Genomic DNA, 20,080 nt, shown 5'->3' with positions numbered 1-20,080 from the left:
AGTCCCTTGGACAGCAAGGAGATCCAACCAGTCCATTCTAAAGGAAATCAGTCCTGAATATTCATTGGAAGGACTGATATTAAAGCTGAAACTCCAATACTTCAGCCACGTGATGCGAAGAACTGACTCGTTTGAAAAGACCCTGACGCTGCGAAAAATTGAAGGCAGCAGAGGACGACACAGGATGAGATGGTTGGATGGCATCACTGACTCAATGGACATAAGTTTGAGTAAACTCTGGGAATTGGTGATGGACAGGGAGGCCTGGCATACTGCTGTCCATGGGGTCGCAGAGTTGTACATGATTGAGCAACTGAACTGACTCCATCTCTCAACTGTTTATACATTAGCAAGCTAAAGAACACATACAAAGGCACCATGACAGTTCCAAGACTGACCAGAAAGTTAAAAATAAGTGTCAAGGCCCACAACCTGGAAATACCTACCCTTTCCCCAAAATAGCTGGAATACTCTTCCCACTTATGAGCTTATGAATTTACCCACCCCTACAAAAACTGATAACCCCCATACCCTGGTGCCACTCTTGCCTTCTGAGATGGCCCTCACTCTGTCTCTGGAGTGTATTTCTCTCTAAATAAAACCACTTCTTATCTATCACTTTGTCTCTCACTGAATTTTTTCTGTGATAAGATGTCAGGAACCTGAACTTCATTAAGTCCTGTGTGTGACCTCAATTAAAAAACTATGGGTTCAAGTCCCAATCTGAGTTCCAAGATTTGCTGACCCCATGGGTCTCCTGGGCACAGAACATTTTGAATCCTCCACTTCTTGTAGGGAATAGACCTTCCTTCAGATTTGAACATCTGCTAACCAGGGAAAGGAGGAGATACAGACATGAGAGAGGAGCAGCCAAGAAACAACAGTTTTGCCTTGAGCAGGTTCCTGGTTCTACCTCAAGGCAGATACACATGACAATATATTTGAGTTCTTTGAAGAACTAAAACCTCCAACAAGTAGAAGATGTTAGGATTCCAGAGGAGATCACCTGAGGCTAGATTAAAGAAAGCAGAGCAGCTCATCCAGAGATGCATGCTAGTGCTCAGAGAGGGAACAGTCAGGAAGGTAGGAGGGCAAGGCAAGTTCTGGGTCTGTCATTTGCTTAGAGATTGACAAATCGTCAAAGGTGACACTGAGGCTTTTATCCTGAGCTTCGTTTCTCATTTGTAAGTCAAGTAGCTCAGTCATGTCCTAGTCTTTGTGACCTCATGGACGGTAGCCTACCAGGCTCCACGATCCATGGGATTTTCCAGGCAAGAATACTGGAGTGGGCTGTCATTTCTTTCTCCAGGGGATCTTCCCAACCCAGGGATCGAACCCGGGTCTCCTGCATTGCAGACAGACGCTTTACCGTCTGAGCTACTAGGGGGGCAAAATCCCACACCCTGGGGTGTTGGGAGCATTCAGAGAGATAATGGAGATAAAGTATCTGGCAATGCTGGAGACCCAGTTGGAGCCCAACAAGCAGTGGCCCCACCTCTCTTATCTTTGTCAATCCCCTATTCCACCAGCCTGACAGGCCACTTCCTGTATACTTTCTGGGTCTCCACCTGGGTGTCACCTCTGCAGGGAATCTTCTTCTGATGCCTACCCCCCCGATATTGTTACATATCATGACTCTTCCAGGGACAGGCACTCTGTCCCCAGTACCTGTAAGAGTCTTTGCCTGTCCCCTTCTACTGCCACCCTAAGCTTTGTTGTCAATTCCTGCACCAGATTCCCACCTTTTATTCTCTCCCTCCCTCAGGCCAGCCTCATATGAAGGTGTGGAGTTGGGTAGGGGTTTGGAGTTTGGACAGCTTGGGTCAAAGTGAAGTGAAAGTGAAGTCACTCAGTCGTGTCCAACTCTTTGCGACCCCTTGGACTGTAGCCTACCAGGCTCCTCCCTCCATGAGATTCTCCAGGCAAGAGTACTGGAGTGAGTTGCCATTTCCTTCTCCAGGGGATCTTCCCCACCCAGGGATTGAACCCGAGTAACCTCTGAGCCACCAGGGTATCAGTCTTTCATCTTATGTTAATCTCACTCAAACAAGGCTTGTTCCTCCTCACTTCTCTTCCCAATCATCTCTCCCACTTAGACTGACTGGTGAGCACAGGCCTTAGGGCTTTTCAGGACTTGGGACTCCTAAGACCAGGACAGACTGGCTGTTTGGGCATCATACTGCTACTGTAGTTGAATGCCGTGAAAGTAATTTTTTAATTTCATGAATAAAATTATGACATATTCTCCTCAGACAAATAAACCACTAAACCACTAAAAGGAATAAAGGCTCCTTAGAGAAATGGCTGATTCCAGGTCTGGGACACAGAGTATAAGATGATCCTGAAACAACTTTGCTATAATCAAAGAAAATTCTCAAAAATCATGACATGTTGAAAGGATACAGACTCAACCGAGCAGCTTCCACTAGCCAGATCTGCCACATCTGAGCATCTAAGTGAATATGGAGGATAACGGATTATAACTCATTAAGTAAAATGAGAATCCACAGATTCATACCATTAACGAATGAAATATCTTCTCTAAAGTACAAAGTTAGTAAGTGGAACAGGAATGAGGGAAATAGAATAGTTTGGTTAATAATCTAATTTCTTTAGGCAAGAAATATCAATGAAAACTAGTCAGCTAAAAGTTTGAGGAGCTCATATAAGTCAATATCAAAAAACCAAACAATACAATTAAAAAATGGGCTGGAAACCTGAACAGATATTTTTTCAAGAAAGACATGTGGATGGCTAATAGGCACATGAAAAGATGCTCAACACTGTTAATTATTAGAGAAATGCAAATCAAAACCTTAATAAGCTATCATCTCACACCTGTAAGAATGGGCTTCCCAGGTGGCACTAGTGGTAAAGAACCCACCTTCCAATATAGGAGAGATAAAAAATGTGGATTTAGATCCCTGGGTTAGGAAGATCCCCGGGAGGCAACCCACTCCAGTATTCTTGCCTGGAGAATCCCATGGACAGAGAAGCCTGGCAGGCTACAGGCCACAGGGTTGCAAAGAGTCGCTATCATCAAGACTACAAACAACAAATGTTGGTCAGTATATAGAGAAAAGGGAACTCTTGTAAATTGTTGGTGGGAACGTAAATTGGTGCAGCCCCTGTGGAAAAACAGTATGGAGGTTCTTCAAAAAACCAAAAAATAAAAAGAACTAGTATATGATCCATTAATTCCACTCCTGGTTTTATATCCAAAGAAAGTGAAAACACTAACTCAAAAAGATACAATTCACCCCAATGTTCATGCCGCCGCCGCTGCTAATTTGCTTCAGTCGTGTCCAACTCTGTGAGGCCCCATAGACGGCAGCCCACTAGGCTCCTCTGTCCCTGGGATTCTCCAGGGAAGGATACTGGAGTGGGTTGCCATTTCCTTCTACAATGCATGCATGCATACATGTTAAGTCGCTTCAGTCGTGTCTGACTCTGTGCAACCCCATGGACAGCAGCTGACCAGGCTCCTCTCTCCACGGAATTCTCTAGGCAAGAGTACTGGAGTGGGTTGCCATTTCCTTCTCCACCCAATGTTCATAGCAGCATTATTTAAAGTAGCCAAGATATGGAAACAGCGTAAATATTTAACAACAGATAAATGGATAAAGACTATGTGGTATGAAACAGTACTGTCATTAAAAAAAAAAAAATTTTGCCACTTGCAACAACATGGATAGACCTATAAGATATTATGCTAAGTGAAATGACACAAAGAAAGACAAATACTGTATAACTAACTTTTCTGTGGAAACTAAAAAACAAAACAAACTAGTGAATATAACAACAAAGAAAACACTCACAGATAAAGAGAACAAACTAGTGGTTCTTGCCTGGAGAATCCCAGGGACAGAGGAGCCTGGTGGGCTGCCGTCTGTGGGGTCGCACAGAGTCGGATAGGACTGATGTGACTTAGCAGCAGCAGCAGTGGTTACTAGTGGGGAAAAGGAAATGGGGAGGGGCAGGATAGGGGTAAGGGATCAAGAGATATAAACCACTATGTATAAAATAAAGCTACAATATATTGTAGGGCACAAGGAATATAGCCAATATTGTATAACTAAAATGGAGTATAATTTTTAAAAATTGTTAATCACTATTTTGTACACCTGAAATATTATAAATCAAATCTACCGCAACAAAATATTAAAACAGCTTGAGGAGTGATGGACTCTCTGTAAAGTGTAAATTGTCTTCTCAGAGGATAGTGATTACAAAGGAGTGCCCAGCAGCATCTGGGCGATGGGTTTGCGAGCTTCCTGATAGAATTCTTTGAAAATTTAGCACCATCTCATGATATTCCAGCCAAAGTGCATAACCTACTCTAACCCTGGGGGATGCATCCGTGTGTAAATCTCTGGCTTGCACGCCTCAGAAAGGTCAAGGTCATGAAGACAAAGAGCAGAGTAAAGACAGGACTGCCATTTGAGTGACCCAGGACCAGGTCCTGGGCTGGAACCGTGCTACAAGCACAGGGACGCTATGCTGGAGTCGAGGCCGCGTTCGTGTCGACGGTCCTGAATAGGATCACTGTAGAGCGAATGGAGATGCCTAATTCTTAGGAAAAACGCACGCGGCATTTCGTATTTAGCTGGATGCAAGGCGCCTCTTCTGCTAGTGGTTTGACCATTTCTCCCACTGGATAAGGCCCGAACCAGCAGGTTACAATCCTCACCGCCACCCGTCCCGCGGTTCTCCCGACGCTCCGGGCGCTCCACCTCTGGTATATACCGGTGGGCCGCTCCACCCAGCTCCTGCCCAGCGCAGTGTGTACCCTCCCCAGCGACCCACCTAAGCACCGACCCCCGCCTCCCACGCCCGGGGGCTGGCAGCGGAAAACACCAGTTTCCGGCTCCGCGACGGCGGACGCGCCGGCCAATCACCGGCGGGGGCGGGAGGGCGTGGGGAACTACGGGCCTTGTAGTCGGCGCGGCGACTGGACCACGACCCCCACAATGCTCCGCGCGGCGGCGGCGAAGGCTACCGAATTGGAAGGGGCCGCCCGGAACGGGGCCCGGGCCAATCACGGGCGGGGGAAGACGGGCGCGGGGCACGACCGGCCTTGTAGTTGCCGCGGGCGGGACTATGGCCCCCAGAGTGCCCCGCGCGACCGCGGGCTCACTGCGGCTGCGCGGCGGCGACGGCGGCGGTGGCGGTGGCGGCTGCTGTGGCCGGGTTGCCGTCGGGCGGGGCGGCGGCGGCGGCGGCGGACAGGAGTCTGGTCTGAGCCTCCGACGGAGCGAGTGGTGCGACTCGGGCCATGGCCACCATGTCCGCGCCGTCCGAGGAAGAAGAGTACGCGCGGCTCGTGATGGAGGCGCAGCCGGAGTGGCTGCGAGCGGAGGTGAAGCGGCTGTCGCACGAGCTGGCCGAGACCACGCGTGAGAAGATCCAGGCGGCCGAGTACGGGCTGGCAGTCCTCGAAGAGAAGCACCAACTCAAACTGCAGTTCGAAGAACTCGAGGTGGACTACGAGGCCATCCGCGGCGAGATGGAGCAGCTCAAGGAGGTAAGGAGCAAGGGCGGCTGGCGCCACGCCCTCCGCGCCCCCCGGCCGTTTCCGACTCCGGACCCGGATCCCTCATCCCATCGAACTGACCTCCGCACCGACCCCAGAATCGGCCCTTGACCCGAGCCAAGAAGGCGACCCCCGAGGCAGCCGCCGACCCAGGCCAAACTGACCCCTTTCCCCGAGTTAGGTCGACCACTAGCCGACTGCTGACCCCGCGCCGACCAGACCTGCACCGGGGCACCCGGAGTCAGTGTTGCTTGGCCGTCCCGGAGGCGGCCCTGCGGTGGATGACGGGCCTTAGGTGCTGTGGGCGATTTGGGTTCTAGAAACCCTGGCCTCCGCGTCAAGGGCTGCGGTGGAGCCTGGTGGTCAGCCTTTCTGCTCTTGATGGCAGGTCTCGGGCGTGGTGGGGATGGTGTCCTCTGCGGTGTTTGACTTTTCGGGTAGGGGGGATGGGGACGTGGGATGCATGCAGGTGGCCGGCTGGAAAACACCAGGCATGTGTCTCCATCATTTCTATGTACAGCATCTCCTGTCTCTGGGCGCAGCTGCCTTCAGCGGTTTCAGCGTCTTTTGTGAGCGCCGGGACACCAGGAAAGGGTCAAGTTGGGGACTTGGCTTGCATGTGGCCATCACAGCTGGCCAGGGTATCCCACAGGCCTCTCCATGCTCGGCTCTCTGATCACCCTGATCGTTACTTCTCATGGATACAGTGTTGTGTCCACTTCCTGTCTTAGTTGCCCATCCAAGCCCTTTCCCAAAGTTGAGGGACACGTCTGTGGATTTTTGTCACAGGTGAAGCCTTATCTCTCCTGTGATATTTTTACTCTGGGATGAACAGGTTGGACCACTTGGCTACCAAGAAATCTTGCAGTGGTAAAACTGGGCAGTCCTTCCCTGAAGTAGTTCTCTTAGATGATTTTAAACACCATTTCCTATCTCAGTCCTTGACTCCCCAGCCTTGTTGTAGAGGTGGGGAGGGAGAAGTTGACACTCAGGTTTGGACCCAGGTCTTTCCCCTTACTGGTGATGGGGCTGTGAGCATGAACCTTCTCCCACCGCACCATCTCACCCAGAAAGGGTTCATCTGGGATATATTTTAAAAGGCTAGAGAAGGTGTCAGATATTTAGCCTGTCAGTGTCTGTATTTAGCCTGTCAGTGTCTGTCAGCCTGTCTTCTCCTTCCCTACTTGATTCTTCCCTTGTCAGGTGGGCTCTTGGCCCTTGGTCTCGGGATCCACCACATTTGCTGCTTCTCCAGCTGCCCACCTCCCAGCAGCCCGCTCCCGGTGGCCTCAGGCAAGTCCCTGGAGTGTTTTGAGCCTCCATGCCTCACTCGGCAGACCAGTCAGGTCCCCTTCTGATAGTGAAGGGAGTTTATGCATGAAGGTACTTAAATCTGTGCTTGGTGGAACAAGTTCCCTGTTAGTACCTATAGAAGACAGATAAGGGTGCCCGAGGAGGATGGCTGTGTAGCTCCTTCAACTTGAGGTCTTGTATATGTCAGCAGGTATTGATACCTCCTCCAAGCCAGCCTTATCTGGCACTAAATCTACTAGAGGGGTGATATGTGATCCCTCTGGCAAAAGCCTCATCTTACTATATGGGGCAGGGGAATGATGGAGGGAGGCTTAGGGGCCTTGAGAAAATGAAGTGGGAGCATCTTAGGTTCACCTTCTCTACACTTCAGAAGGGAGCTTGGCCTTCCCCAGCCCCTCCCCTCAATCTGTTCAGATGGAAGTCTCAGCAGAAGCTAGAGGAAGGTGCAATCAGAGCCTCAGTAGGTATTGTCAGAAAGCTCACATCAGTTTACTCAAAGTCAGTCAGCCTCTCTAAACCTTTGTATTGTTATACTTCAAAGTATTAACGCTTATTTTAAAAAATAAAGATTTAGGGACTTCCTTGGTGGTCCAGTGGCTAAGACTCCTCTCCCTCAATGCAGGGGGCATAGGTTTGATCCCTGATCAGGGAACTAGATCCCAAATGCTGCTTCAAAAAGAGCCAGTGCAGCTAAATAAATAAAAATAATTTGAAAAAAAAAATCAAGATTTAAGGAGACAATATCTATTGGATCTTTTTAAAATTTTTTTCTCCTGTAGAGAGATGAGCCATCTTCATTCTTTTTAAAGCTTTATTTCTTTAACTAAAGTGAGTTCAGTTATTAATAAGTTGTGCCACAGAGGTACCTGTATTCCTGTTTAGCATTTGTAGATAATATTGTCTTGAGGGAGGAAAGCTGACTGGCCTATCGCAGGTGACTTGGTTTGCAACCAGACCTGAAGAGTGTCCTGTGCGGGGCAGTGGTGCCGGCCCTGCAGCCTTTCTCGCTTGGTAAGTGTGTGTGTGTCTATGTCCTGCTGACACCATGGTATTAGGGAGGAGGGGTACTAATGGCCCATTTTGCTAGTGATTGAGCCTGGCTTAGTAAGGGCCCTGTCTGTCCCAAGTTCTGCTGTGTCCCTTCCCCACCATGGTGAGGAAGAGAATCAGATAAAGTTTGGTCAGCCATGTGGTGTTTCCTGTCCTTAGTGGCCATGGAACATCTTGCTCTGTGTTCTCAGCTGCAGTTTGAGGAGGGCAGGGGTGCTGGGCTGACAGTTGCTGCCTGCAGGGCTCAGTTAGGTACCGGGAGTGGGTAGCTCTTTGGAATGTGAGGGCCAGTGGTGGGGGTCCTAGTGCAGACGCAGCCCCATCCTCGTTCGGCTTCCAGAGAGCAGGAAGACAAGGTCTGGACGTCCTTGCTGGCTTCTGTGCTACCTCAGGATCTTGGCTGTGCAGTCTGCTTACATCCCAGGGAACCCAGGGGTGGAATTTTGTGAGCTGCAACCTGTCACAGGCTGGGACTGGTGCCTGGCATACAGTAAGTGCTTACTCAGTAAGCACACACAGTAAGTGTGTGCTGGCTGGTATCTTCAGCTTCTTCCTTCCCTCTAGCTCACCCAAGCCTGGATACCCTTCCTGCTGTCCCTGTCATCGCCTTATCTCTACTCCTTGCGCGGTCTGGAGTGGCCCCACTGCGTCTCCTAGACTGCAGCCTGAGCCTCTGGCCTGGCTCAGCCTGCCCTGCTCCCCTGCTTCCTGATTGCCTTCATGGCCCTCACCATCCCTGCCTCTTCCCAGTCTTGGATCTTGGAAGTCCTGCCTGCCCTTCAAGGCTTGGATGCTTTTCAAAGCCTCCTCTGGACTTGTCTGAACCTAGCTCCCAGGTGAGCCCACCTGGGTATTCCTCTCATTCTGTAGGCTCAGCAGCTGCATGAAGAACTGTGGCAAAGCTGGTGAGAGCAGCTGCTTTGTTCTCTTTGCTTTCTCCTTCCCATCTCTCTTGTATCATAATTTTCTCTCTCAGAGGATGGGGAAACCAAGGTAGGGATGGGTGTGAGTGTCTGAGGAAGGTCCAGTAGCTCAGACCAAGTTGGAAGTGGTCCTTGGGCACCAGGTTCCTGTCCAAGTCTGTAGAAGTTCCAACCATGAGCTGGCTCCAGAGGAGGATGATGTGAGGGCTGTTGCCCAGGCTTCACCACTATTGATGAGTGGCTCTAGCCTCCCTGTGCCCCACCAACTCTTGCAGTCCTCATTCTGACTTTTGGAGTCACTACCCTGTTATGTCTGTTGTACTGCTGTGGAAACCAAGGCACCAAGAAGTTGACTTTGACTCAAGACTGTGAGCCCAGGCAACCCGTCCCCAAGAGAGCGGATACCTGCGGAGGAGGGAAGGTAATGGGAATCCTCTGTGCAAGGCTTAGCCTCCTCAAGTGTTTGTCTTGGGGCAGGAAAAGTCCTGATTTGGGCCAAACCCTGTGAGGATCCCACTTACGTGAATCCACCCTCAAACTTGGAGCAGAGAGCCATTGGGGATTGGGAGGCTCTGGGAGTCCTTTGGGCCTCTCAGGGCCAGCTATGTGGTAGTCTGCTGTTAGCGTGAAGAAGCCTGACTTGGGATAGAGGTTAAGTTCCAGGAAGCCCTGGAGGTGCTGAGGCGGCCCTGCTCCCAGGGATCTGATAGTTGGGAGAGGCAGCTTCCAGCATCCAAAGGCAGTGACCATGTAGCCCATTGTGTCCACGTTGCTGGGCACTCCCCACTTTCCTGCCTGTAGAGCTTGTATCTGGTGTGGCATTGTGAAGCAATCTTGAGGGCTCTTCTACTTTTGAAAACTCCAGAGACTCTCATGTCACCTGGCATTCTGTTTTCCTTCAGGCCATGGCCGGTGAGCAGCTGTGTACCGCAGTGTTTTGGGGCCGTGGCTCTGGACAGGTGGATGGACACACTTAGAAGGAGCTGCTTTTCCATAACTGGTGCAGGAGGGAGGCCAGGCCTGAGAGTGGCTCTGGCTGGGCAGGCGAGGAGGTGCTACATGTTCTGTCAAGGGCTGTGGTTTGCACACTCTGGCTCCAAGGCGTCGACTGGACCCTGCCTGGGCCCTCAGGAGCTATGTGGCCCCAGAGGAATGGCTCTGCCCTCAGGCCAGTGTGCCTGGGGCACTTAGGCAGGTAGTGGCTGAGGCTCCTTGTGTTTGAGCAGCTGCCTCAGAGAGAGCTGTGGCAAGGCAGACAAAGACTCCCGCTGGGCCTTCTCTGCTCAGGGAGCCCAACCCCTTCCTGTGAAGTGGGAGCTCAATTTACCCTTGTCAGCCTGGGGCAGCCACTCCTCAGTCAGACCCGCTTCTCCACATTTGTGCACTGGATAAAGGGCCGGTACACACATTGAAGGTAAAGAAAGATTTGGTTTCTTAGTGAAGTGAAAGTGGCTAGTGGGCAGAGGCTAAATGAGACCCTCCTGGGCCTCAGGCCCCATATTGTCTAATGTTTGGAGTGTGGCCCCTTGAGCTATTCCCTAGAGCCAGAAGTGCCCAGTGTGACCTTCTAGCTGCTGTCCTGGGCATCAAACCTTTTGGTTCTGCCTCTGCTCTGCCCAGGGAGGTGGGCTGACAGATGGGGCTGTAGGAGCAGGGTGGGTGTCAGGGACTTGTGGCTGAATGGACAGTCCAGCGTCAGGTAGTTGATGGCATTAAGGAGGAGAAGACTGCTTTCTTCTTTAGAGAGTCAGTTCAGTTCAGTCACTCAGTCATGTCCGACTCTTGCGACCCCATGAATCGCAGCATGCCAGGCCTCCCTGTCCATCACCAACTCCTGGAGTTCACTCAGAAAGTTATTCATTTACTTTTGCTGTTGTTCAGTCCCTCAGTTGTGACTGACTCTTTGCGACACCATGGACCGTAGCACGCCAGGCTTCCCTGTCCTTTGCTGTCTCCTGGAGTTTGCTCAAACTCATGTCTATTAAGTTGATGATTCCATCCAACCATCTCATCCTCTGTTGCCCCCTTCTCCTGCCTTCAGTTTTTCCCAGCATCAAGGTCTTTTCCAGTGAGTTGGCTCTTCCCATTAGGTGGCCAAAATATTGGAGCTTCAACTTCAGCATTCCTCCTTCCAATGAATATTCAGGGTTGATTTCCTTTAAGATTGACTGGTTTGATCTCCTTGTTGTCTATGGGACTCTAAAGAGTCTTCTCCAGCACCATAATTTGAAAGCATCAGTTCAATGCTCAGCCATCTTTATGGTCCAATTCTCACATCCGTACATGACTACTGGAAAAACCATATCTTTGACTAGACGGACCTTTGTTGGCGGTGATGTCTCTGCTTTTTAATATGCTGTCTAGGTTGGTCATAGCTTTTCTTCGAAGGAGCAAGGGTCTTCTAATTTCATGGCTGCAGTCACTGTCTGCAGTGATTTTGGAGCCCAAGAAAATAAACTCTGTCACTGTTTTGATTTTCTCCCCATCTATTTGCCATGAAGTGATGGGACTGGATGCCATGGTCTTAGTTTTTTGAATGTTGAGTTTTAAGCCAGCTTTTTCACTCGAAAGCATCAGTTTCACATGATACATCCTGTTTCACTTTCATCAAGATCAAAAAGTAGAAATGAGCATGTCTCTGTAGAAATTACGGAATATGTATGGAGGACTACTGGGTATTTCTGCTTGCCAGCTTTTTCTTCCTTTATGTGTGTGTGAGATACGTATGGTATTATAAAAACCAGAAAGTGCTTTGAGCATCTATAACAGTTGTTTTTAAGGAGACACAGGGTTTGGGGTTACTCTCTGAGTTGCAGAAAAGTAGGTTTCATTCAACTGGATGAAGATAATGAAGATTTCTATGGGTTTGGAAGCTGCTGTGCACGTCTAGTCTATTTTATCATGTGAAATAATGGTTGTGGCTTGAGTTCTATGGGTTTGCTTTTTGAAAGCAGTTCCCCTCCTAAAGGGTTTCCATCTTTAGGGGATGTTTTATGCACAACCAAAGCAGAGACATTGGCCTGCATGTTTTCCTACCCACTTTGGCTCCTCCAGCTTTGGCAGCCTCTATTCTGTGCCTCACTTCTTCTGTAAGTACATTGATGTGTTGTGCTGAGAAGGTAACTTTTTTAAAAAAATAAACCATAATCACAGATTAATTTTTACACCTCACAGGATTAACAGTGATTCCTTAATGTTGTCTTTTATCTGGTTGGCGTTTGGATTTCCCTGTTCAGTTCATAGTTGCTTTACAGAATTGTTGTACTGCATTATAAAATTCCTGTACTCTACCTATTCAACACTGCTCCACCCCCCAAAAGAACCCATGGCAACCATTGATCCTTTACTTTTTCTGTAGTTTTTTCCTTTTTCTAGAATGTCATATAATTGAAATCATACAGTATGTAGCCTTTTCATGTTGGCTTCTTTCACTTAGCGACATGTGTTTAAGATTGATCCATGTGTTTTCATGGCCTGATAGCTATTTTTATTTAAAAAAATCACAGAATTGTTTAGATGTACCATAGTTTGTTTATCCATCCAAACTGGGCATCTTGGTTACTTCCAGCTGGGGGTGTTTCCTGACAAAGCTGTTATAAAGCATCCATGTGGAGGTTTTGTGTGGACATAAATTATCAACTCTTTCAGGTGAACAGCAAAGAGTATGCAACTTTTTGGATCATAGGCTAAGAGTATGTTTAATTTTGTAAGAAATCACCTTGCAAATGCTGCATGAGACTGTATTCCTACCTGCAGTGGATGAGAGCTCCTGTTGTTCTATCTCCTCACCTGCATGTGGCATTGCCCGTATTTTGGCTTTTATCTACTAGAGTAGGTTATGGGGGCATCTCATAGTTCTCATTTACATTTCTCTGCTAACATATGATGTAGAACATGTTTTCATGTGTTCGCTTGCTGTTTGTATATCTTCTTTGTTGAGGTGTCTGTTCTGATCTTTTGCTGATTTTAAAATTGAAATATTTGTTTTCTTATTATAGATTTTAAGAATTCTTTATCGATTTTGGATACAAGTCCTACTTTTCACATTTGTCACCTAGTGATTTGGCTTTTCATTCCCTTAACAGTGTCTTTCACAGAGCGGTTTTTAACTTTAGTGCCATTTTGCTTTCATATTAAGATTGTCATCACCAAACCTAAGGTCATGTAGATCTTTTCCTATGTTTCTGTCTAGAGGTTTGATAAAGCCTTTTATATTTAGATCTTAGATCTCTGCTTCATTTCAGGTTGGTTTTTGTGAGAAGTATATAGTCTGGGTCCAGGATTCTTTTTTTTTTTTTTGCACATGGATGTACAAGTTCCAACACCATTTGTTGATGAGACTGTACTTTCTTTATGAAGTTGCTTTTGCTCCTTTGTCAAAGATCAGCTGCCTATTATGTGTGTAGTTCGGTTCTATTGATCTGTGCAATTATCCTTTTTCCAATACTCTACTCTCTTGATCGTATGTTGCTGATTTTATTAGGTTTGTGTCCTTTTTATGTGTTAGTGGTGAATCTTCCCCTTAAGGCCTGTGTTTTTGTTGTGTGACTCAGCACAACTGAATGGTGTCTGCTGGCCTGGGTCTTCAGCCCTGCGTTGGCAGGGTTGGTCCTGGTCATCATCAATCAATAGTCTTTTTTTTTTTTTTTAATCTTGAGGAAAAGCAATAGAGTGCAAATTGTTAAAAACAAAAATCACTAGTACAGTTGGTTAGATTTTTGATAGAAGATGAGAAGTGAGACTTCTCTGTGTCTTTTTAAGATGGTCCCTGGGAACTTCTGTTTGAGCAGCTCAGTTAGGGTTGTCTTTACCCCTGAGAATCCACCTGGAGAGTTGCTTAACCTACTAGCCTTATGCATTTGACTCAGGAGTTAGGGGAGAGGTGTGGACTCAGCCACTGCTCAGACCTGGGATTGAGTCCTGCTTGGGCATTTACTAGCTGCTTGCCCCACAGGCAGAAGCTGGCTGCCAGGTCCCTCCAAAAGTGTGACAGACGTGTTCCTTTCTGGGCTTCAGATGCCTTCTCTGTTATCTCAGGTGCTCACCACCTGTGTAAGCCCCTTTCCAGCCTGCCAGGCCTCTAGGTCTGGCCCTTCTGGTGGTGCTAGGGCCAGACTCCACCCTCAAGATGCCAGCCTTTCCCCATGCCTGCTCGCCCTCTTCACCATCTTTAGGACAGGTTTTTGGGACCCATGATAGATTTATGGTTGGTGTGGGTGGCGCTCCACATGCCAGGCTGCCAAGTCCACATCTCCCGCAGACCCTCACTGCCAAGCACACCTCTTTTCCCTCCTGTTCTCTCAAGCATCAGTCTCACCTCCACTGTGGGATGCCCCTTTGTGCCCGTGTTGGTTGAAGTCTGGATCACATCTCTTGTTTTTCAGGACCTACAGAAGGCTGTGAGGCTTTGGAGAAGGGAGCATGCCTGGGCCAAAGGCACCAGGCAGAGGGTCAGGGCCTGACATGGCACTTTCTTTGGCTGTGGTTTGCACAGTGGCTGCTGCAGCCTGAAACAATGTTGGTGCTGTTGTGATTGGTCTGAGAAATGGCCCCAGGAAATCTACTGGATGGTGTCCGGATGAGTCACTTGTGTTAGGCAGTGGGCTCTCGTGCCTGAACTATGATGAAGTCAACTGTGTGTGCCTGTGTGTGCATGTGTTCATGTGTGTGTGTGTGTCACAGCACAGGAAGGATCTTGGCAGCCTCACTCTTTGGGTGACCTTGATATGTGGAGGGTGGAGGGGCAAGGCTGAGGGAAAAGGTACCTGGCTTCAGTATAGGGTCTCAGCTGCCCAGTCTGAGCCTCAGGTTCTCACCTCTTTTCATGAGCAGTCAGCATCCTCGGTTCTTTAGGGTGTGTCAGTCCGTAGTGGAATTGGCCGTCAGAGTATCCGAGGTTTACCCTGCAAGGGTGATTGTGATGGAATGCTGGACATGGGGGACACTTGGCCAAGACCTTTCATCTTACCTTGCTGCAGCTACTAACAGGCCCATCTACCTTCCAGGGCAGATGTGAGCATCGAATCGTCGTTACAGCCATGCCCACGGTTCCATAGGCTCCACTCTCGTCCCCAGAGCTGCAGACCTCTGGGTTCTTGGCAGGAACACGACTTGAGTTACAGGGTCTCTGGCTACTTGCTGACTGAGCCTTGTTGGATGTCCCTTCTTAAATGGCGCTAATAACATGAAGACGTGTTGAGATTAGAGATGAGGTAAGAAACCCCAGTTAACTCTCCTGGTGTTTCCAGCCCAGTATAGTCCTGGCTGTGCTGCCCGCTGGGTGTCTTCTGAGGCCTGGGACAGATGGCAGCTGAACAGCTCCCCCCAACTGCAGGCCATTCAATAGAGGTTTGTATCTGGCAGCCAGCTGCCGTGGAACACAAGAGCTTGTCCCAGCACCCAGGATTGGCAGATGAACCAGGGTCTATAGGGATTGCCACCAACTACAGGGCTCAGCTGGCCAGAAGCCTGTCTGCTGACATTGGGGCAATTAGGGTGTAATCTTCTCTAAATGACACCCAATTCTGGCTAAATCCCTCCTGCCCAGGAGTGGATTCTCAGTTTTCTAAAAGCAGCTTAGTGTTTGGACACTGCCCAGGGCAGCTGGGGTTTGTGGTTGGTGATGGGATGGATGTGGGCCGGTGGGACGGACGTGGGGAGTGGGGGTGTTCCTATGTGGGCACCAGTCCTTGAGTCCAGTTCTTCTGATCCCTGCAGCCAGTGTGCAGATGCTCTGATGAGAAACTGAGACGGGAAGTCACACAGTGGGAAGGGCAGGCCAGTGGAGAACAGCTGTCACCCACGTGCCCCTCCTAGCCCTTTGGAGGGGGTCTAGGACAAGGGTGGGCCTTGGCATGCTGATCTGATGGATGAGGATTGTCTGCCAGACAGGGTGTATACAGGTGTGCTTGCAGCATTGTTCCACTGCAGTTCCCAGGTGGAGCCCCCATCTCCAGGAGGCCCCCACCCTCTTCCTGCAGGGGGATTTGTGCAGCCTTCCCAGGTGCCTCCCTGCCTTCCTGCCAGATGAGGCTGTTGGGCCAGTTTGGAACCCAGCTCCACCCTCACGCCACCCCTTCTCCAACATATCTTGCCTTTCCCTGGACACCCCAGCTCTAGGAACTGCTTTGCTGCAAAGAAGTAAACTGGTTTTTGGAGTGAGAAACCCTGTGGTGCCAGTTGGGGGAATCATCTGACTTAGCATAACCATGGTTTGCTCACCTGTGAGATGGGAGTGTTAAGTTTATACTTTGCATGGCTTTGTGAAGATCGAATGAGATTCACACCCATCTCTGTCTCTCTTGGGTGGTAGCCAGGCCTTCCCAAGCTGCCTCCCAAAATGCTTAGGGGCCTGGGGCCATGCCTGCCACCACCTGTCTGTTCAGGAAACCTGTGAGCCAGGGAAGAGGGAGTGGGTCTGGGATAGGTCCTTCTTGGAGTGGAAGGTAAGAGCGGGTAGGATAAGCTGGCTGAGGGAGGTGAGCTGAGGTCTCTCATGGAGTGCACTTGGGGTCCTTTGGTGCAGGTTTGCAGATCTGTGAGGGCCTGTGTAGGGAATGCGTCTGTTTCTGGTTTCTCAGCTGACTTGGTTCCAGTGGAGGCTCATGTGGAGCTGGTGTGGTGTATTGAATTTCCTACATGCCAGGGTCACCTGGGAATGTTCAGAAATTCCAAAGCATTGGCCACACCCAGAAGGATCAAAACAGTTGAAGGATCAAAACAGGGTTGGACATGGCATCAGAAGTTTTCATACTCTGGAAGGATCCCAGTGGGAAGATGAGCTTAAGAAACCTGTCACGTCACTGCAGCTTATGTTAGGGATCTGAACTGTCCCTGGTCACATGGGTGGACTGTCATTCAGCACTTTTATGGTTACAGAATTTAATTGCATCTCTCTACCTTGGTACACAGTCAGGGCCCAGGAATGCCCTTGGCTGTGTTCTTGTGCTGGTGGGAAAGCCTTCCTCTTTGCTTCCCATGGCCAGGTGGTGGGCCACCAGCTACCCTGGGCTGGTCCTGGAAAGTGTGCAAAAGCCACAGGCAGACCCAGGGAGAGGGGTGAGCTTCAGAGCGATTCCTGCTGCCAAGTCACTGGGGCTGTATCTCCTGCTGGCTGGGGAGAGGAGATGGAGAGGAGATGCCTGCAAGGCCCATTTCCCAGCTCCCGCAAGCACCAAGCCTCACCCAGCATCCCTGCTACCTGTCCATTCACTGGACCTGCTGTCCCTGTCCAGTCATTGCTGATGTGGGCTTGTCACCCCTCTGCAGCGCCCCCACATCCTCCCTGATCTCCAGTCAGTCCACATATATTTACTGAGTACCAGTCATTTGCCAGGCTTGGGCTTGCCGGCTCTAGGCCTCTACCCCATTGAGGAGGCAGAGACTCAGTTGCCAGGCATGGGGTGCCCTGTGTGCACCACTGCTGGCATTTGCACTTGCCTCACCCACTTTCCCTGTATGAGAAGCCACCTCACCCCCACCACCCTGGCCTGTACTAATGTATCCAAGGGGTTTGAACCCTGCCTTCCCGCAGCCCAGCTCTGCATCTGTGAACTGAAATGATAGAGCACCAGCCCTAGGGTGGCTTTCTGTAGGGAAGGTGGCAAGTCCAAGGGTAGCCCCAGCACTTTTATTTTCCTACCTGTTCCCTACTGTCCCTGGGACTGATTGCCCTGAGTTCATGCCCTGCCTCAATCCCGCCTCCCTTGACTGCTGGTGACACCTCGGTCTGAGATGTGGCTTGATGAGGACCCAGCAGAGATGTCACAGGGCTCTGTCCAGCCTTCCAGAGGGTTCTGTCCTTGTGTGGGAGTTTGGGCGTGTGTCCCCTCCACCCATGGTTTCTTTTCCTAGAAGTTGCTCCTCCTGGCCAGTTAGGTCTTACCCACCTGTTGGAATTTGGCTGATTCACTGTAAGTTGAAGCTGAGCTTCTCTTCTAGTGGCAGAAGGTATTGTTCAGGTCCACCTCTGACAGATGCTTCTGGAGCAACAAATTTGGCTGTTGTCCAGATGATTCTATCTATAATTAGCTCTCATTTTAAAATTCAGGCATAATTTACTTATTACAAGACACAGTTGTTTGCACTCCTGTGGCTGTCTTGCCTGAGGGTCATCCTCACATACCTTCCAGCTCACATCATCCAGTACAGCCCTGCTGGCCTGCTACTGCAGGTTCTGTTTTAGACTTACATGTTGATGGGCTACACCCAGGAGGCCTTTTTGTCTGGCTCCTGTGAGCCAGAGGAGGCATCAGAGCTGTGAGTGTTGGTGCTTGCTTTTCTCTCTGAGCAGTAGTGCCTGAGTCACCGACACCTCCCCTTGGAGGATGCCAGAGTCACCTGTTCCAGGCTCTGTGTGGACCTGTATTCTCGGGTTCCTCGGTGATACCCATGAACAGAACTCATCTCCCTTTGTCCAGGACAGATACGCACAGATAGCCACCCTGGTCCCCTGGCTAAAAGGCCAGCTCCTCTGCAGCCTCTGCCCCTTCTGCGCTTCACCCTAATTCTGGAGGGTGGCCAGGCTCTGCCAGGAGGGAGATAATCTCCATAAGTCATGTGAAGTAGGAGCAGGAACCAGCATAACCAGTCTCAGCCAGACCTGGGAATTAATAAGCACTGCCCCAGTAAGCTAAACATTTCAGATTCTAGGCCTGAGACCACAGGAATGACTGGCAGGCAGGTGGGCCTGCACCTGTGAAGGGACAGTTCTGGCTCCTGGTGTGATTCTTAGGTGTGAGCAACGGAACAACAGGGTTGTGGGTCCCATGCTGGTTCTGCCTTCCAACCTGTTACACTTCTTTCCTGCCTTCTGTGGCAGTTCCACCTGGGAAGTCAGGTGGAGTTGCTTTTTCCCAGAGTTCAGTTTCTCACCTGGGAAAGAAGATGCCTCCTGTGAGAGAAGCTAATCGGCTCATGTTGGTACAGACTGTGAAGTGCACATGGCCTCATGTTATTGCTAACCCTCCGGGCCTCTCCCAACTGTTTTGTCTCTTCGCTGGGCCCCCATCAAAGCTGGAAAGCAGGGCCCGAGAAAATGGGCCTTGGAGCCACCCTGTTTCTGAGTGCTATGTGAGCCTCAGCATCTTTCTCCAAGGACATCTGTCCTGGATGTATCCTCATTGATTGCCATCTCTAGCCCTTTTTATGCTCCTCTCTCCTTACCCCATCCCTGGTCCAATCTGTAGTTTGTAGCTGTTGTAACTTGTTTCTCTCCAGTTACCAACAAGGCTGTGCGCTTGTATGGGGTGATTGGAAGCATATGGCCCAGAGTGAGTCTGCAGTCCATTTTTTTTGGTTCCATTTTCTGGCTGGACCTTACATTCTGATATCAGGTTTTTGCTGAAGTGCAGTTATGGCAAGTTGATCTCTCATTGTGTCTCTGATAACTTCTGTTTCATTCAGAAAGAGTAATTGATCTCCCTGGGTTATATTCAGATCTGGGGTATATTTGGTTTGGGTATTGTATGGGGCTTCCCAGGTGGCACAGTTGATAAGGAATCCACCCACCAATGCAGGTACCGTGGGTCCAATCCCTGGGTCAGGAAGATCCCCTGGAGGAGGAAATGGAAACCCACTGCAGTATTCTTGCCTGGAAGATCCATGAACAGAGGAGCCTGGCAGGCTACAGTCCAGGGGTCACAAAGAGTCGGACACAACTGAGCAACTGAGCACCAGTTGTTAATCTTATAACTGTAATCAGTAAAACACAGACTTTTAAGTGTGTGTCCACACCATCCCTGGGCACATTTGCACCCTGCTTCTGGTAATTTCTCATCACCAAGAGTGGTGGTAGCTAAGGTACTGAGCATCTCACCTCTAGCATTGTACATTTAGATAACATTTCAGATACTGCTTCCTTTTCAGTGGTTTGATTCTGTTGGGTTGGCCAAAAGATTCATTTGGGTGTTTCCATAGAATGTTAAGAAACTGACGGAACCTTTTGGCCAACCCAGTAAACTCTGTTTATCATAGTTTTGATAATGGTCATCCAATATTCTTTTAAAATTAGTTTTATTAAAGTACAGAAACTACGCAGATCGTATTTATACAGCTCGATGTCCCCATGCAGCTCCACAGATGGAGCAAAGGGCATGCTGTCAGCATCCCAGGGACTGTCCTCTGATGCTTGTGCAGAGGTAGCTGTTTACACTCTGCCCCGTGAATTGATCATACCCATTTTCAGCCTACCGTAGGCAGTCCCGCAGACTTGGGTTTTGTGTGTTCACTCTGAATTTTGTATCTAGAGACATGGATTTGC

The 20,080-nt window shown here is 49.5% G+C and overlaps 1 protein-coding gene across 1 annotated transcript in view; it reads left to right on the top strand.

Moving 5' to 3' along the window:
* Positions 1-5,164: 5,164 nt before the first annotated feature.
* The window catches only part of BICD2 (BICD cargo adaptor 2), a 52,057-nt gene continuing 37,141 nt past the window's right edge, over positions 5,165-20,080 (top strand). Inside the window, exon 1 of the mRNA XM_052645438.1 lies at positions 5,165-5,524. Within this exon, the coding sequence (XP_052501398.1) occupies positions 5,276-5,524 (249 nt within the window). The 5' untranslated portion in view covers positions 5,165-5,275. The remainder of the gene's footprint in view (positions 5,525-20,080) is intronic.

This window comes from Budorcas taxicolor, chromosome 8, assembly GCF_023091745.1.
Source record: "Budorcas taxicolor isolate Tak-1 chromosome 8, Takin1.1, whole genome shotgun sequence".
Taxonomy (NCBI): domain Eukaryota; kingdom Metazoa; phylum Chordata; class Mammalia; order Artiodactyla; family Bovidae; genus Budorcas; species Budorcas taxicolor.
The sequence above is the reverse complement of the archived record's forward strand: the minus strand, read 5'-3'. Positions and strand labels throughout refer to the sequence as shown.